Raw genomic sequence first — 19,902 nt, 5'->3', positions numbered from 1 at the left:
GTCATATGAGGAGCGTTGAGGACTCTGGGTCTGTACTCGGAGTTCAGAAGGATGAAGGGGGATCTTATTGAAACTTACAGCATACTGCGAGGTCTGGATAGAGCAGACGTGGAGAGGATGTTTCCACTTGTAGGTAAAACTAGAAATACAGGACACAATCTCAGACTGAACGGACGATCCTTTAAAACAGAGATGAGGAGGAATTTCTTCAGCCAGAGGGTGGTGAATCTGTGGAACTCTTTGCCGCAGAAGGCTGTGGAGGCCAAATCACGGAGTGTCTTTAAGGCAGAGATAGATAAGTTCCTGACTTATAAGGGGATCAGGGGTTATGGAGAGAAGGCAGGAGAACGGGGATGAGAAAAATATCAGCCATGATTGAATGGCGGAGCAGACTCAATGGGCCGAATGGCCTAATCTGCTCCTATTGTCTTATGGATAGAAATTTTATCAATATAGCCATATACCTTACTGCACAATATACAGCTTTCACTATGGGACAGCATCAAAAAGGCACAGAATCAACAAATTGTTAGAGCACAGAAGAGACCATTTGGCCTATCGTGTCTGCACCAGTCTCCAAATGAGCATCATGACTTGGTGCTGTTCCCCTTACTCCTGTACCTTGTTTCTATTCAAATAATCATCTGTTGCCTTCTCAAATGCCTCGATTGCAAATGTGACGGATACTGTCATCTCCAAACACCATCAGAAAATTCCAGAATTAAATTCTGTTGTCAGAGCTGCTGCTGGATCATTGAATGTGCAGAAGGGTTAAATTTGCAGTACGATGTTTTCTGGATTTGCATTTAATTCACATCTGTTTTCTTAAAGAACTAAAATAGTAGACCTGAATTCAGCAAACCTCCTAACCAGTAATCAACTGCAAAACATTCTTCACTGGAAATCATAGCTTCATCACAACTGAAAAATGGTTAAACTATTGACGTGGGAAATGTTAATTAAGAATAAAATAACGTTTTTGTGTGTTTATTTTTCATGTAAAATGTTTTTTCTCTCTTGCCCCTCCCACTGAAACCAAAAGGAAGCAGGGACCGTACCCTTGTCATTCACCACAGCGGTTAAGTGGTTTAATGATATAACAAACGAAATTGGTGCATTTAATTTAATTAAAATAAATTTTATAGTTGATATATGTTGTACATAGTTCTTTTTTTTTTAAACTTTAATCTTTCCAGCATTTCAACACAGAGACAATTTGCTAGAATTGGATTTGTATTTTCTGATTGGTCTACAATTACCTATTCAAGTATGCAACTGAGCTGTTGTCTGAATAGGTTTATCTGAATGGACAGTGCAAAGAAATACTGGCCACATCCAATACCTTTAGTTTGTCCTATTAAAATTGTGATGTAGTCATATGCAAGGTTAAGAAATGATCTCCGTTTGGCATCTTTTTGAAAATGAATTATTTCTTGAGGTATAAACCAAATGCCGCATTACGTTGTGGTTTAAGGGCGTGCAAAGCAGCAAAAAGGGCTGTGTTTTCTGTGGGTGTTAACCCTTTCACCTGCCAGTTGCAACTTAGCAGAACCTCGCTGTAATGTGTGAAGTTATTTTGTTTTTAACTGTTGATGACTGAATTGCCTTTGAACATTGTTAAAAGTTCCCATTTGCGCTAATATTTTCATACACACTGCATTTAAGCCGTGTTTTACAGGCGTGAAACCTTACCAATTGAACAAGTGCTACAGTGGAAGCATATGTAGGCTTGCTATCTTGACCTATCTTTTGAAAACATTTTAGAATGTGGAATACAAAAAGTCTGTTTTTAACTCATTTTTTTGGTGTATTTGTTATATTTCATCAATGTGCAAACTTTTTTTTTATTCGTTCACGAGACGTGGGCATTTCAGGCTGTGCCAGCATTTATTGCCCATTCCTAATTGCCCTTGAGGGGGCAGTTTAGAGTCAACCACATTGTTGTGGGTTTGGAGTCACATGTAGGCCAGAGCGGGTAAGGATGGCAGATTTCCTTCCATAAAGGATATGAGTGAACCAGATGGGTTTTTACGACAAGCGACAATGGTTTCCTGGTCATCATTGGACTTTTAATTCCAGATTTTTTTTATTGAATGCAAACTTCAGCATCTGCAGTGTGGGGATTTGAACCTGGGTCCCCAGAGCATTACTCGGAGTGTCTGGTTTACTAGTCCACTGACAATACCACTACGCCACTGTCTCCCCTCCTGCACATTATCATTGTTGCATAATTTGAATAACATAATTGCCTGAGCTCTTGACCTGCCATTTTTTTCAAATAGAAAAACAACTTTGCAGTGTAGACCATAAATACTTACAAAATATTTGAAAAACTCTATTCAGCACATACAAAGTATTTCCCTTTCCTTACAATTTGAGGGTGTTATCTTCAAATTTCTAAGTGGGTGCTCAGAAATCTTTTAACTGTTGCTGATTGAGTATACCCAAGTACAGGTCATTAATAACACATCAAAATGAAGCCCTTATACTGTTCCCTGGAGAACACTAATCTGTACATCACTCCAGCCTGAAAACAGTGATTCTAAAACAATGCCGCTTTCTGCCTCTATGCCAATCCACATCGTCACTCTCCCATTTTTGCCAAGGTGTCTATTACATCAGTGTTTTGCAAACTTTTTTCCCGGGACCCACTTTTACCAACCGGCCGGCTTTTGCGACCCAGACCGGCTGACCTTCACAGCCCACGCCACCAGAACTTCGCAACACACCATTTTTGTTTACCTTTAATGTGGCAGGAGAGCCTGCTTGATCCTCACAATCTCATTTGCTTTGTCATTCAGTATTACATTTCTGCGAAGGACTTCAGCTGAGGGTTTAAGTTCTCACTGCATCTTTTGAACAAAATCAAGAGGGTGGTCCCTGAACTCGCCACAGTTAGTCTTCAGATGTCTTTGAGGTTTTGAGGGTTTTAAATTTTCATTTGCCAGTACTTCCCAGTACATAACACACATGGGCATTGCTTCCCGCTTGCATTAGCACAATTAACAAAGCCGTAACTCAAGTAATCATCTTTATACTGCTTTGTTCTTGATTTTAGCTTCTTCTTAATTGGTTGCTCATTAAAGGGCCTGGAGCTCACACATGCACTGCTGTGTCCTGCCGTGGATTGTCCTGAGAAGCTCGCTCCAGCAGATTTCAGTTGTGAGATCCTGGCCTGTTTGTGTCTCTGGCCCTCACTTCCTTATTACAAAATGATCCACCTTTAGTTCTTCACGCAGGTCTGTTGCTTGCTTGCTGGCAGCTACAAAATAGAGAAATCTCTCCTCCGTGATTTCACGCCCAAAGCACAGACCGCATGACATCAGTGTATGTGCTGGGCACGTGTCTTACTCTCTGCCGCCGCTTCTGACGACCTTGTACTGCGCGCTGATGTCAGGAGGAGACGGTCTGTCCTGCTGTGCTCTGGGACTGTGCACTGCTGGATCCGCCTGAGGGGCAGCCAACATTCTCAACCTAAACACTGAGTTGTGGCCGGCATTTTTTAAATTGGGCACTTCTCCCGCAATTGGGAATGCCGCAACCGATTGCTCCATGACCCTCCCGACACCCACCCACGACCCACCTATGGGTCGCAACCCTACATTTAAAAAGTTTACATGGTACATTGGCAAAAGTCTTTTACAAGTTTATATACAACATCAACTCTGCTAAAGTCATCAACCAACTCAGTTACTCATTAAAGTTATAATTAGGTTTAGGCAAATTAACTCAAAGCAGTCCTTGTTCTAAACTGCACATAGTGTTCTTGATTCGACGTCAACCTGAAGACAAGCATACAAACATACAAATTAGGAACAAGAGTAGGCCTCTCGAACTTGCTCCTCCATTCAATAAGATCATGGTTGATCTGTTTGTAACTTCAAGTCCACATTCCCATCTACCTCAATAACCCATTCTCCCTCCCCCTTGCTCATCAAGAATCTGTCTAGCTCTGCCTGAAAAATATTTAAAGACGGCTTCCACCGCCTTTTAAGGAAGAAGATTCAAGACATTCATGACCCTTCAAGAGAAAGCATTTCCCCACATCTGTCTGAAGTAGGCAATCTCTTAATTTTTAAATAGTACTAGGTTCTCCCACAAGAGGAAACATCCTCTCTACATTCACAGTCAAGACCCTTCAGGATTTTATATGTTACAATCAAGTCGCCTCTTACTCTTTAAACCCCAGCAAATATAAGCCTAACCAGTCCAACCTTTCCTGATAAGACAACCTGCCCATTCCAAGTATTAGTCCAGTAAACCTCCTCTGAACTGCTTCCAATGCATTTACATGCTTCCTTAAACAAAGAGATCAGTACTGTAAACAGTACTCCAGATGTGGTTTCACCAATGCCCTGTATAACCTCCCTTTTGTCTACTTTTGTATTCAATTCCCCAGCAATAAATTCTAACATTCTATTAGCTTTCCTAATTACTTGCTATATCTACATACTAGTCTTTTGCTATTCATGCACTAGGATACACACATCCCTCTGCATCTCAAAGCTCTGCAATCCCTCACCATTTAGGTAATCTGCTTTTTCGTTCTTCCTGCCAAAATGGACAGTTGCATATTTTCCCACATTATACTCCGTTTTCCAATCTTTGCCCACTCACGTAACCTATCTATGTCCCTTTGTAACCTCCTTACGTCCTCTTAACAATTTACTTTCTTACCTATCTTTGTATCATCAACAAATTTAATAGCCATACCTTTAGTCGCTTTATCTAAGTAATTTATATAAATTATAAAAAGTTGAGGTCCCAGCATGGGTCCCTGTGGCACACCACTCGTTACATATTTCCAACCAGAAAAACAACCATTTATGCCTATTCAGTTTTTTGTTATCTAGCCAATTTTCTAACCACGCCAATATATTACCCCATATAGTATGAGCTTTTATTTTCTGAAATAAACTTTGATGTGGCACCTTATCAAATGCCTCCTGGAAAACTAAATACAGTACATCCACAACTTTATCTATAACACCTGTTACTTCTTCAAAGAACTCCCGTAAATTGGTTAAAACATGATTTCTCTTTCACAAAACCATGTTGACTTTGCCTGATTACCTTGAATTTACCTCAGTGCCCTGCTGTGACATCTTTAGTTATAGCTTCTAATGTTTTTCCTCTGGCAGATGTTAAGCTATCGAGTCTGTAGTTTTCTGCTTTCTATCTTGTGCTCCCTTTTTTGAATAAAGGAGTCATGTTCACTATTTTCCAATCTAATGAAACCGTCTCTGAATCGAGGGAATTTGGGAAAATTAAGACCAACACGGCAAATAATTACTAGCCACTTCTTTTAAGGCCCAAGGATGAAGTCCATCAGCACCCAGCGACTTGTCTGCCCACAGCACCAACAATTTGCTCTGTATCACTTCCCCGGTGATTGCAATTTTATAAGTTTCTCCACCCCTTCCATTTCCTGGTTTATAGCTATATCTGGGATGTTACTTGTATCCTCCATAGTGAAGACCGATGTAAAATGTCTGTTCAATTCATCTGCTATGTCATTATTTTCCATTCTTATTTCCTTTTTAAAATATCTATCGAAACATACTCTTACGATCTGTTTTATACTGTATTGCTAGCTAGCTTTCACATATGCTCCTTTATCAATCTTTTAGTCATTCTTTGTTGTTTTGCTATTCTTAACAAATATGCTAACCTGCCACCCATCTTTGTGCAATTATATGGCTTGAAAAAATTTACACTGGGGCGCAATTCAATAGGACAAGTTCTGAGTGCCATATTGGGCGCGACCTCCCGGGTGCTTGACGACGGCTGAGCCAGCGACACCGCGGCCTGTATTTCACGGTACTTAGAAACGGGCAGACACACCAGCTGATTCGCCTGGACTGTGCCCGGTAGCTCCACGTTTAAAAGGGGAAGCTGCTCATAAACACTCCCTCTGAATACACTCCAGACAGCACACAGCCATGCCACTCAAGTAGACCTGCTCCACACTTCTGGAATATCAAACTGGCCAGGCTGCTGGACACCGTGGAGGTAAGACGGGGCACCCTGTTCCCCAAGGGGGTCAGGTGATCAGCCACAGGACGGACTGCCCATGCCCTCTGGGATGCTGTGGCAGCAACCGTCCATTCAGAGAGCGTAACCAGGAGGACCTCATTCCAGGCCCAGCCCCCCCCCCCCCCCCCCCCCCCCCCCCCCCGGCAATTTGAGCACAACTCAATGACAGCACGGGTGGCAACATGGGCCTCCTTGTACCAGGTGTCCACATCTGTCTCTGACTCCATACTGGCATCATCAGTCAGGACCTCAGCGGGTACCCCTTAACTCCCAAGATCCAACTCGTCATCTTGGAGTCGTCCTCAAAGGTGCCGGGTATTTCCCAAGTGTTCCAGGATGTAGCTGTCATGCGTACTTCCTGGGAAGCATGCACACCATGCTGTGGACAGCACAGTGGGCAACACGGTAGCACAAGTGGATAGCACTGTGGCTTCACAGCGCCAGGGTCCCAGATTCGATTATCCGCTGGATCACTGTCTGTGCGGAGTCTGCACATTCTCCCCGTGTCTGCGTGGGTTTCCTCCGGATGCTCTGGTTTTCTCCCATAGTCCAAAGACGTGCAGGTTAGGTGGATTGGCCATGATAAATTGCCCTTTGTGACCAAAAAGGTTAGGAGGGATTATTGGGTTTTGGGAATAGGGTGGAAGTGAGGGTTTAAGTGGGTCGGTGCAGACTCGATGGGCCGACAGGCCTTCTTCTGCACTGTATGTTCTACACACATGCATGATACGGAGGTGGTGGTCGCCCATGAGTTGAACATTCATATAATCATAATCTTTATTGTCACAAGTAGGCTTACATTAACACTGCAATGAAGTTACTGTGAAAAGCCCCTAGTCACTACATTCCAGCACCTGTTCGGGTACACTGAGGGAAAATTCAGAATGTCCAAATTACCTAACAGCACATCTTTCAGGAATTGTGGGAGGAAACCGGAGCACCCGGAGGAAGCATGCACACTCCACACAGACAGTGACCCAAGCTGGGATTCGAACCTGGGACCTTGGCGCTGTGAAGCAACTGTGCTAACCACTGTGCTGCTGTGCCGCCCCCTTCCTGCAAATGATTAGCGCTCGCTAATGCCCCGGTGCATGCAAGGCGACATGCATGCCATTCATTACCTCCTGGACACGGGGCATCCCGGCGATGTTGGAGAATTCTGCTGCCTGGGCACCTTGATGGGCTTGGTCCAGCTCAAGGTTATATAGTTTGCTGCCCAGGCATACAAGGCATCAATGACTCAATGCGCTTGTGTGCTGTAGCTTGTTATATGTCGCACATGCCCCTGCGCGAACCCTGAATGAACCAGCGGCATAAAGGTTCAAGGCTGCGATGACAATCACGGCAACTAGGAGCTGGTGTCCTTCTACCCCACCTGGTGCCAAGACGGCAAGGGCATGGCAGAGGTGCCGCACCTCTTCCGATCCACTCAGCAGTCATTGCACTAAGTTCCCATTTTAAAATGGAGTGCTAAATCAATGCCCGCATGACCTCTCACTGGGGATCTGGTTCTTTCATGGGAGGCCATTAGATAGGGCATAAACCTTGTTAATGAGAAGGAGATTTCCTTTAATTGGTGACAATTGGCATCTTGCCCTATCTATCTGGATCGGGCCAGTTAGATCACAAAACTGATTGGCACCTGGTGCGGATCCTGATTTTGGCCTCTCCCGCGATTTAACCGGCGCGCACAGATTCGCGCCATGTGCAACGGGGCCATTAAATCGCACCCACTATCTTTACTATTGGTCTATCACTTAAGCTAATTTGTCAGTTTACTTGAACTAGCTCTGCTTTCATGCCCTCCTAACTGCGCTTATTTAAGTTTAAAGTACTAGTCTTGGACCCACTCTGATCTCCCTCAAATTGAATATAAAGTTTAATCATATTAATGCTGCTCCCTAGATCTACCTTCACTATGAGATCATTAATAATCATTTCTTGTTGCACAATACTAGGTCTAGGATTGCCTGCCCTCTGTTTTCCCAATCTGTACAGATTTAAATCACCCATGATTATCTCTGCCGTTCTGGCAGATAACATTCTATCATTATCTCTTTGATTATATCCTGTTCTACCATGTGGATACTGTCAGAGGGCCTGTACACCACTCCCACAAGTGACTTTGTAATTTATCACCTCTATCCAAACCGCTTGTATAATCCTGGTTTCTTGAACTTAGTTCATTACTCTCTATTGTGTTAATATCATTGTTAATTAAAAGAACATCTCCTCTCCTCAACACCCCAAGTCTTCCTAACTTCCCGTGTTTAGTGGCCACAGAGGAGTTCAAAATGAGAGGTGTAAAGAAACTTAGTTTACCGTGTAATAAAATATGTACACAGTACACTCAAGCCCCAGCTGGGACTATCCTTGCTTGGCTCCCATCTCAGCCGGTTTTTATGATCGAGTCCATTAAGGGCAGCACGGTGGTGCAGTGGATAGCACTGCTGCCTCACGGAACCGAGGTCTCAGATTCGATCCTGGCTCTGGGTCACTGTCCATGTGAAGTTTTCACATTCTCCCGTATTTGCTTGAGTTTCGCCCCCACAACCCAAAGAGGTGCAGGGTAGGTGGATTGGCCACACTAAATTGCCCCTTAATTGGGAAAAAATGAATTGGACACTCTAAATTTATTTTAAAAAATGATAGAGTCCATTGCTCCACGGATGGGCCCCCACCCCGCAGTGGAGAAGCACGTTATCATACGAAGCTCACAGGGAGGCTAATTGGTCCATTCCGGTCGGTCTGGTGCAGGTTACAACACTGTCCTTCCTAATCATGTACCCTTCAGTATTCAAATCCCAGTCCGTGCTATCCCATAGCCATGTCTCTGTAATGGCTGTCAGATAGTATTTATTTATTTCCGGTTGCTCATGTTTTGTTTTGAATGCCTATAGTTCTGTCCTTTTATTATTTTTGTAACCTCTAGTCTTATTAGCCAATTGCCTCTTCGTACACTCTGTGTCTCTCTCTCTCTCTCTCTCTGTCATACTCTGTTTATCATTTCCCATATTCATACCTTGTCCTTACCACATCTGATTTTGGATTTACCACACCTTCCCAAACATGGGCCGCGATTCTCCACAACCACGATGGGTGGGAGAATAGCGGGAGGTCCACTCCCGCACCTACCGCTATTCTCCCACCCCACCCCCCAAAATGGCGTGTCCAGTTTTCCGACACGTCGCTTGGAGAAACGCGGGCCGCCGTTTTTCACGGCGGCCCGCGATTCTCCGACCCGGATGGGCCGAGCAGCCTGCCGTTCCCGACGGCGGCAACCACACCTTGTCGCTGCCGTCGTGAACATTGCGCGCCAGGTAAGTGTGGGGCCTAGGGGTAGGGGGAGGGCGGATCGAGCACCACGACCGTGCTTGGGAGGGGTCTGGCCCGTGATCGGTGTCCACCGATCATCAGGCCGGTGTCTCAGGGGGACACACTCTTTCCCCTCCGCCGCCCCGCAAGATCAAGCCGCCACGTCTTGCGGGGTGGCTGAGGGGAAAGATGGGTTTGAGCTGTCCAACCCGCGCATGCGCGGCTGACGTCATTAGGCTCCACCGTGTTGCCCTTAATGGACTCGATCATAAAAACCGGCTGAGATGGGAGCCAAGCAAGGGTAGTCCCAGCTGGGACTTGAGTGTACTGTGTACATATTTTATTACACGGTAAACTAAGTTTCTTTACACCTCTCATTTTGAACTCCTCTGTGGCCACTAAACACGGGAAGTTAGGAAGACTTGGGGCGTTGAGGAGAGGAGATGTTCTTTTAATTAACAATGATATTAACACAATAGAGAGTAATGAACTAAGTTCAAGAAACCAGGATTATAGAAGCGGTTTGGATAGAGGTGATAAATTACAAAGTCACTTGTGGGAGTGGTGTGCAGGCATTCATGGCGCGCCGGGTCTTGAAGCCAGGGACAAGGCCCGGCCGCCGAGTTTCCCGGTACGGCCCGCCTATCCCCCAGGGTAGGGGAGAATAGGGGGCCGGGAGAGGCTTCAGACGCCGTCGTGAACCTCTCCAGGTTTCACGACGGCGTCGGGCCTTGCGGAGAATTCCGCCCTTGGTCCCTTGCCCTCACTATTTGGTTTAATATCCTCCCAATTTCCCCAGTTATGTAACTCACCAGCACACTGGTCCCAGCACATAGGTGCAGACGGTCTCAACGGTCAGGCCCCCACTTTCCCAATACTGGAGTCAGTGTCCCATGAATCAGAATCCATGTCTCCCACACCAGTTTAATCGCTGTAATTTTATTTATCCTATCCCAATTCGCACATGGCTTGGGTAATAGTCCAGAGATTATTATTCTTGAGGTTCTGCTTTTTAAATTTAGTACCTAGCTCTTCATGCTCTCTAAGCAGAACTTCTTTCTTAGTTTTACCATCCTTTGTACCTACATGAACCACACTGATTGGATCTTCCCCCTCCCTCGGCAGATGTCCCAGACCCTGGCATTGGGAAGACAACACAGCCTTCTGCCGTCTTGTGCTCAGCAGCAGAGAACAGTGTCACTCCTCCTGACGATACTGTCCACTACTAGCACTACATTTCTTTTAACTCTTCCCCCTTGAATGGCTTCCTGTATCACTGTGCCATGATCAGCCTGCACATCGATATCTCAGTCCTTGGCTCTTGACCACATGACCTTTAACAACTTCAAACTTAATAATAATAATAATAATCATAATCGCTTATTGTCACAAGTAGGCTTCAATGAATGTGAAAAGCCCCTAGTGGCCAAATTCCAGCGCCTGTTCGGGTGTCGCTCACCTGAAGGGATGAGGTTCCTCCACTCTCACCTTCTCGATCCCCTTGCCTGCTTATCTCACAATCATACCCACCAGTCCCTGAGTACTGCCCAGATCAGATGACATGAACCTATGGGTGTCCAGGTAACTTTCCCCCTCACTAGTGAGTCAGTGTCTGAAGCTCAGTCTCCAGCTGTGAGCCAAAGCTCTCAAGCCACAGACACTTATTGTAGATGTGATTGCCCTGGAAAGCTCCCACAGGTTGCAGCTGTGACACATCACCCATCCTGCCATCTGTATTAAATACATTTATTTTTCTTAATTTATAATTCCTCCTCCTCACCAAACTCCAAGCATAGCAACCAGTGCAGAGGGCCCCCTGTTTTTATACTTGCTGAAAAATAAATGCTTCAAGCTCTGAAAACCAGTTTCAGCTAGTTAGTAATCAACTAGCTCCAGCTGCTCTGATAGCTTGTGCATCCCTGTTTAAACCTGGAATAAACTTCTCAAAACTTTAAGAGCAATTTTAGTTGATTGCTAAATGAAAAAAAAACTATATTAGAGAGAAATTAAAACTCACTGAGTCACCAGGCTCAACAGCACCTGATGCAGACCCATAATAACCAAGGAATGGAGATAATTGTGTATCTTAATGTAGTAGCTGGAATGATCCTACTTGTGATGCTTGCCAGGTGCTTAAATCACAACAAGCAATGTCTCGTTGCACTTGATGTAAAAAATGTTGTGGTGAGAGCTTTTTTAACAGTTTGATATCAGCATTAAAGCTCTACCACAATCTAGTTAATAGGATGCCAGCAGCCATCGATATGTTTGATATTGATGAGCCAAACATTTCTCAGTACTTCCGATATTGTGAGAATTCTGAGGCACTCAGTGGACATATACCGGTTTGCAAAATAAAAATTACCAACATAATGGAGACACTGGGTTTGTATTATGCCTCCTACCATCTCCTATAGGTGGCACTGTTGTCAGCTTTATAGAAGTCAAGTCTGGAGTTCTTTGTATAGGCTTCAGTGATTCTTTGACATGGAGTTGCGACTGTTCTGTGCTGTGTATTCGAATATAGTGTTCATGCTGAATGTTGAGTCCGCAAAAATGAACAACTGGATTTTTAGTGAATGTGGATAATGAGGTAGTGTGACTGGCCCATGGTTTAAATATCATAGCATATCAAAGTACTCAGATTGGATAATGTTAGGTGATAATGATTCACAAAAGGAAGACTGTTTTAGAGAAAGTATTTGAATTGTTTCTTTTAAATTTCCACCGTGATATTTTCACTAGATTGTAACTATAGGCCTTGCGTAAGATTTGTCAGTACAACAAGACAGAGAGTGGTGGTGGATGGCAAATATTCAGCCTGGAGCCCAGTTATCAGTGGCGTACCGCAGGGATCAGTTCTGGGTCCTCTGCTGTTTGTGATTTTCATTAACGACTTGGATGAGGGAGTTGAAGGGTGGGTCAGTAAATTTGCAGATGATACGAAGATTGGTGGAGTTGTGGATAGTGAGGAGGGCTGTTGTCGGCTTCAAAGAGACATAGATAGAATGCAGAGCTGGGCTGAGAAGTGGCAGATGGAGTTTAACCCTGACAAGTGTGAGGTTGTCCATTTTGGAAGGACAAATATAAATGCGGAATACAGGGTTAATGGTAGGGTTCTTGGTAATGTGGAGGAGCAGAGAGATCTTGGGGTCTATGTTCATAGATCTTTGAAAGTTGCCACTCAAGTGGATAGAGCTGTGTAGAAGGCCTATGGTGTGCTAGCGTTCATTAGCAGAGGGATTGAATTTAAGAGCCGTGAGGTGATGATGCAGCTGTACAAAACCTTGGTCAGGCCACATTTGGAGTACTGTGTGCAGTTCTGGTCACCTCATTTTAGGAAGGATGTGGAAGCTTTGGAAAAGGTGCAAAGGAGATTTACCAGGATGTTGCCTTGAATGGAGAGTAGGTCATACGAGGAAAGGTTGAGGGTGCTAGGCCTTTTCTCATTAGAACGGAGAAGGATGAGGGGCGACTTGATAGAGGTTTATAAGATGATTAGGAGAATAGATAGAGTAGACAGTCAGAGACTTTTTCCCCGGGTGGAACACACCATTACAAGGGGACATAAATTTAAGATAAATGGTGGAAGATATAGAGGGGATGTCAGAGGTAGGTTCTTTACCCAGAGAGTAGTGGGGGCATGGAATGCACTGCCTGTGGAAGTAGTTGAGTCGGAAAAGTTAGGGACCTTAAAGCGGCTATTGGATAGGTACATGGATTAGGGTAGAATAATGGAGTGTAGGTTAACTTCTTAAGGGCAGCATGGTAGCATTGTGGATAGCACAATTGCTTCACAGCTCCAGGGTCCCAAGTTCGATTTTGACTTGGGTCGCTGTCTGTGTGGAGTCTGCACATCCTCCCCGTGACTGCATGGGTTTCCTCCGGGTACTCCGGTTTCCTCCCACAGTCCAAAGATGTGCAGGTTGGGTGGATTGGCCATGAAAAATTGTCCAAAATTCTATGATTAACCTAGGACAAAAGTTCGGCGCAACATCGTGGGCCGAAGGGCCTGTTCTGTGCTGTATTTCTCTATCTCTATCTATCTAACATAGGAGTGACTTGGTAGATTGTGAGTAGCCCCTGCCAAATTCACTTTGCACCAGTTTTAATGGGAAGCCAGTGATTTATAACTGTTTACACGTGGGAGTTATTCTTTCAGGAACAAATTAACTGAGTTGAGAAGATCGATTGTAGTACTAAACTGAATGTACTCATTTAAAATTAAAAACACAATCCTTTTATTTATTTTTAACAGTCCGTCCCTTCGCTTACAAGCTGTAGCATGAAAAATGTCTAGATGTAAAATAATGTAATTTACTTCAGGATTTGCTAAGAAGCAAACATTGATGATTGTATGTGTCGTAGCAAACTAAAACTGTGTAGCGTGTGGCTTAGGAAGCTCCTACTATTGACATCTCTGTAATGTTGATTGTTTGGTTTTTACCTGAGGATTAAAACAACAATTCTCAGCAACAAGAATTTAAAAATAACAACTAAGCAATTTAGACTGTGTGATCTTGGATTTCCAGTTTTACCTGGACTTGAGATATGAAACATTTATTTTGACTCTGCATTTAATACACATTATATACATACAAAAGAATCCATTTGTAAGGCGATATTACTTCCATTGTTGATATCTCTCCGTAATAGAGGTCTGACATAAGGTATGCAGTCCTCCAACAAATTTCCACATGGTATTATTTGATACTCATTTGGCTTCATCTCGACTGTTCACTTTAAAATTGGAATTAACGCAGAGATTTAGCATGTTGTCTTTGGAATTCATTTGTGCCAAGATTTTTCAGAACTTTTAATTGTATTTTTTCTCAAATAAAAGGTTGACCTACATTTAACTCTTAGTCCTCAAGTGCCTCCATTTTCAAATGCTCATCCCAAGTTCATGTTTATGTTCTTCTATGGCCTCACTCATCCCTATCTGCATAACCACTTCAACCTTACAGCACTTGAAGAATGTAATGTTCCCTGCTCTCTTGACTATTGTCCACCTCCCACTTCTACTCACCATTCTTACGCTGTATGTTCAGATGACTAGACCATACATTTTTGGAATTCCTTCCTTAAATGTCTTGATCTCTCCACAAAAACCCTACTTTTAGATCCACATTAAAAACTGCTTATTTGACTGGGCTTTTGGTCATTACTGTCAGATTATAATCCTGCAAAGTGTTTCATAAAAGAGACATGTAAAAGCAAGTTCTCATTTTTGTTGTTGGGTTTTGTTTGTTTTTCACTTGGATATATAAATGATTTGTGATTTGGACTCTCTAAGGCAAATTAAACTATAACTTAAAGGATCAGCACAGTGGCAGCATTGGCTGACCTGTTGATGATCTTCCATGGTGGTAGGACAAGCTGCAAGGCCATATTAAAAAAAAACATATGGGATCCTTGACTTTATTAAGAGAAGCTTCCTACATTACAATAGTGAATGCACTTGGAAAGAGTACTCTTGGCTGTAAAGTGCTTTGGGACATCTGGTGATCATGAAAGGCGTGATGAAAATGTAAGCTTTTTTAAGAGTATAAAAGCATGGAAGTTATGTTACCCCTTTATAAATCACTAAACAGGCTTTGGTGGAGTATTGTCTTAATTTTGGGCACTGCATTCTGGAAAGGATGTGAAGGCCTTGGTGCAATGAAGATTATTGGAATATTTTTAAAATTCAGTTATATAAGAGATTAGAGAAGCCAAACTAGTCGCCTTGGAACAGAAAAGTTTAAAGGGATATTAAATAGAGGTGTTCAGAAGGTTCTCATGGAATGAGACCATTGTCATTGGCAACCAGAGGCACAGATTTAAGATAATTGACTAAAGAACCAGAGGTGAGATGACAGTCCTTGTTTTACAACGCAAATGTTCAGATCTGGAATACATTGCATAAAAGGGTGGCAAAAATCGATTCAGTGGTAACTTTTAGAAGGAAATCGGATATACTTGAAGAGGGAAACCTTGTAGTGCCCTGGGAAGAAACATGGAGAATATGCACTAACTAGAACAGTAATGATGGGCTGAATAGCCCACATGATTCAATGATAATGTGTGGACTTTTGAATGTATTATCCACTTCCTCTCAAGTTGCAGAAACTTGTTTGAGTTGGCTATTCTTCAACAAGGGGCAGCACGGTAGCATGGTGGTTAGCATAAATGTTTCACAGCTCCAGGGTCCCAGGTTCAATTCCCGGCTGGGTCACTGTCTGTGTTGAGTCTGCACGTCCTCCCCGTGTGTGCGTGGGTTTCCTCCGGGTGCTCCGGTTTCCTCCCACAGTCCAAAGATGTGCAGATTAGGCGGATTGGCCGTGCTAAATTGCCCGTAGTGTCCTAAAAAGTAAGGTTAAGGGTTGGGTTACGGGTATAGGGTGGATACGTGGGTTTGAGTAGGGTGATCATTGCTCAGCACAACATCGAGGGCCGAAGGGCCTGTTCTGTGCTGTACTGTTCTATGTTCTATGTGATCATAGTGAAGATCAACAGCTATTTGAAGCTAAACAGCCATCACTGCAGTAATTAAAAATATCATTCGGGGATGTGGGTGTCGCTGGCTGGGCGAGCATTTATCCCATCCCTAATTTTCCGTGAATTGAATGATTTGCTAAGCCATATCAGAGGGTATTTAAGAGTCAACCACATTACTGCAGGTCTAGAGACTCATGCAGGCCAGACCAAGTAAGGGTGATAGATGGATTTTTTACAACAATGGTTTCATGGTCATCATTTGACTTTTAATTCTAAATTTTTATTTAATTCAAATTTCGCCATGGCAAGATTTGAAACTAGGCACCAGGGCATTACCCTGGGCCTCTGGATCACCAATCCAGTGAGAATACCACTACACTACCGGTAGCACAGTGGTTGGCATGGTGGCTTCACAGCTCCACGGTCCCAGGTTCGATTCCCGGCTTGGGTCACTGTCTGTGTGGAGTCTGCACGTTCTCCCCGTGTCTGCTTCGGGTTCCTCCGGGTGCTCCGGTTTCCTCCCACAGTCCAATGATGTGCAGGTTAGGAGGACTTGCCCTTCATGTCCAAAAAGGATAGGTGGGGTTACTGGGTTACGGGGATAGGGTGGAGGTCTGGGCTTTATTAGGCTGCTCTTTCCAAGGGCCGGTGCAGACTCGATGGGCTGAATGCCCTCCTCCTGCACTGTAAATTCTATGATTCTCCTCAAATCTCCTCAATCCCTTCTGACGTTCATGTGCGTGTAGTTTGAGAGTCACTTGACAGTGATTGGGAGTGGCAGACCATGTTGCTTTTTATATTCCTGGAACGTTGTGGCCAACTGAAGTGATTCAGCTACTACTGAAATGGGCTAATTAAGGACTGATTGGGAACTAAACGTCTACCATCTGCATATTGGTCTTTCATCCAATAGGGCATCTATATATATATATATATATATGCATTTACCTTTTTCTTAGATTGTGTGCTCGTCATATTAGCTAACTTCTACCTGTGAAACTTTGATTATATGAAAAAGTCAAAAGCTGATTTCTTGGTGGTTGAGATAGTAACCAAATATCCTAGAAATGGGTGCAAGTAGAGGTACTCCATAATTCAACCTGTTAGTTTTGCTCAATTCACGCATTCTTATCTTAATTTTGAAGAAGTTACTTTTATTTTGGGAAAAATTATCTTTGCTTTGAGTGTGCTCATTCATGGTTTGGTTGTAAATAATATATATATTGTATATAAATTATTGGAGCCTAATCAGGATCGGCAAACTTCAGATGAATTGGGGATCACACAGGAAACCTTGGCGATCTAAGTTGGCTCCATCCACATTTAACCAGTTGAACTATAGGGAAATTACATTACATTTTTTCTTAGCTGTGTGACTGGTTTTCAGAAGAAGATAATTTCTTTACTGACTGTCTTCATAGATCACTCAGATGCAGGAGAGGTTACCTCAAGGGCGTCTTTGGCAGCAACATGTAGTGAGAGTTACCTGGGGGCAGTTGCAGAGGAAAGGAAGCGTACATCAGGGGAGCTGCGAGATTTATGGAGGAAGGCAATTCTCCAACAGATACTGCTTCTGAGAATGGAAAAAGAAAACCAAAAGCTACAAGGTTAGTGGAACCTTGATTGTTGCACTTCCCGATGTCTCAGAACCCTTGCAATATACCACTTCCATTTGTGAAACCAAGAAAACAATGGCCAGGGCTTGGGGCCAAGTGTTAAGGAGCAGCATGTTTTTTTCCCCCAACTTTTTCAACTGTTCGATTGGGACCTTATTTAGGAGCAAGATGGTTCACTAATCTAGAAATGCCAAGAAACTCTTGCTTCAAGCATGAATGGAATAGAAAATAAAACAATTAATAACCCCTTGTTACCCAACAAGGGGACCGTCTTAAACAGATTTGCAACTCTTTTAAGCTTGTATCTGACCTCTAGCCCATGAGCCGCAGACCAATGCCTGAGTAAGTGAATAATATCGTAGCGAGATGCAATGCCCCTTCCAAATTTCTTTTTGGTGTGTGGCCCATTCATTTAAGCGTGTGATGCTTCTAATTTTTCTTTTGTGTAACACTCAAGGTCTTGAGGACACAACTTGTGCAGTAACTTCCAGGTTGTTGTGTGAGAGGGAACATTGTGAGATATGTGTCAGGAAAAAGAGGTTGTTTTAAAGAGTTTATATTTGTATTTGTGGGCATTAAGTAGGTTTAACTTTGTGTTCCTGTATTTGAAAAGATTAATGATACAGTTTGGTTCAGATGCATGTGTATTAATGAGAGTTTGCGATGTGAAAGCAAACTGGGTTTAGATGAAAAATAGGATGTGAATGGCTATACAGGGGCCACTCTGGAGCAGAAATAACTTCTTGAGTTAGTTGTAAACTAGAGCTAGTAGAAACTGGAGAGGATAAGGGAGCTTCAGAAAGCAGACTTCCCAAAAGAACAAAAGAGAGTTCCAAAAACAGGGAGTGGGGATAAAAAGAATGCCTCAGAAAAGCAGTTCAGTTAAAGGAACAAAGATCAAGAAGCTGAACAAGGTCCTGTTCAGGAGAATTCAAGTAAGAAGCAGAATTAAAGAGTCCGCTGCAAGGAACAGATTCAAAATCAGCTGGGTGAGAAGCCAGACATCCGAGATAAACCAAACGTTTGGTGACATCTTAATACAGCTTGTGAAGCAATAGTGTTCTGTTAGCATAACTGGATACCCGAGCGATTCTGTTGAAGCTTGAATGCGCGCAGCAATCCAGGGCAGCAGTATACTGAAGGAGAGGTTGAAATCCTGGAAATGGATCCTTGGTGAAGGCATCCAAAAGAAAGCTTTGTTTGGGGGTAAGAATCCAAGTATGTTCTTTGAGAATGGAGTTTGGAAACCCTCGTATGGAAGTTAGAGTTCCAGTGAGACCAATCGGATTTGATGAGAAATCTATTTCACTTGGTTTCAGAGTGAGGTGTGTCTGACCACGGTTCGTCTATTGTTTTACATGGACTGTGTACTTACTGAGAATACTAGAGTATAACATATATTTTGTAACTTGTGCAATCCTTATAAATCTGTATATACCTGTAAAGGTATAGCTGGGGTGAAGGAATAGTGTACTATAAGTTAGCCTTTTCTTGTTTAATGTTTTATTCTTTGTTAAAAGTTAATCGGCAGACCTGCGTTACTGTTCATCTGTGTTTCTAAACAAAATTACGATTTATCGAGCCAGGGTTCTGCTCTGGGACCTGACTGATCAGTAGTAACTTCAGCGGGATTGTACCATATGGGGCTGGATTATCTGATCCTGAGGCTAAGTGTTGACACCGTCGGAAACGCTGTCGTGTTTCTCGATGGCGTCAACACGGTGCCAGGATCAGCAATTCCGGCCCCTACAGGGGGCCAGCAGGGCGCTGGAGTGGCTCATGCCGCTCCAGCTACTGATCCGACCGTGGAATGGGCGCGGGGGCTCCAGTGCGAACCAACGCATGTGCAGTCCCACCGGCACGATTTCCGCGCATGCGTGGTGTCTCCCTTGTCCGCGCCGGCCCCGATTCAACGTGGCGCAGGAGTACAGGCGCCGGCACTGCAGAAAGGAGGCCGGGAGACAGAGAGGCCAGCCCGCCGAACAGTGGGCCCTGATCGCGGGCCAGGCCGCATCGGAGGCCCCCCCCCTCCTCCAGGCCGCCACTCGACCCTTCAAAGCTGAGCTCCCGCCGGGTGAGAGCAGGTTAGAATGGTGCCGGCGTTTCCATGACGGCCGCTCAGCCCAACCCTGCCTGAGAATCGAAAGGCCGGCCACGTTGAGTGGCCCACGACTGGCACCACGAGAATCGCTTGCCGGCGGCGTGGCGCGATTCGCTCCAATGATTAGGGAAAGTAATTGTGTTGCATTGTATAATTTGATGGAACTGAGTAGGTGTACAACTTTGCAGAAGACGTTTGTATAAATAAACAGTTTAAATAAGATCTTTCATATAAAATTAGTTGATAACATTGAAGGATGTTCATTCTTAAATTTGCAGATGGACCATACTTTTGTCCTTTTCTGTGTGTTGCTTCAGTTCCTTAAGCAATAATGCCCATCACACATATTACAAA

General features: G+C 43.8%; 1 protein-coding gene across 6 annotated transcripts in view; it reads left to right on the top strand.

Moving 5' to 3' along the window:
* tbc1d1 (TBC1 (tre-2/USP6, BUB2, cdc16) domain family, member 1) overlaps nucleotides 1-19,902 on the top strand; it is a 352,836-nt gene that overhangs the window by 256,300 nt on the left and 76,634 nt on the right. For 4 of the 6 annotated variants that reach the window (XM_038791423.1, XM_038791425.1, XM_038791428.1 and 1 more), the window contains one exon: nucleotides 17,253-17,438. The exons of the other annotated variants lie outside the window; for them this stretch is intronic. In XM_038791423.1, coding sequence (XP_038647351.1) covers nucleotides 17,253-17,438 — 186 coding nt within the window. The remainder of the gene's footprint in view (nucleotides 1-17,252; nucleotides 17,439-19,902) is intronic. 6 annotated transcript variants of the gene reach the window in all.

The sequence above is a fragment of the Scyliorhinus canicula genome, chromosome 3, assembly GCF_902713615.1.
Source record: "Scyliorhinus canicula chromosome 3, sScyCan1.1, whole genome shotgun sequence".
Lineage (NCBI taxonomy): Eukaryota > Metazoa > Chordata > Chondrichthyes > Carcharhiniformes > Scyliorhinidae > Scyliorhinus > Scyliorhinus canicula.
Note: the sequence above shows the minus strand (reverse complement) of the source record. Positions and strands in the feature narration are given on the sequence as shown.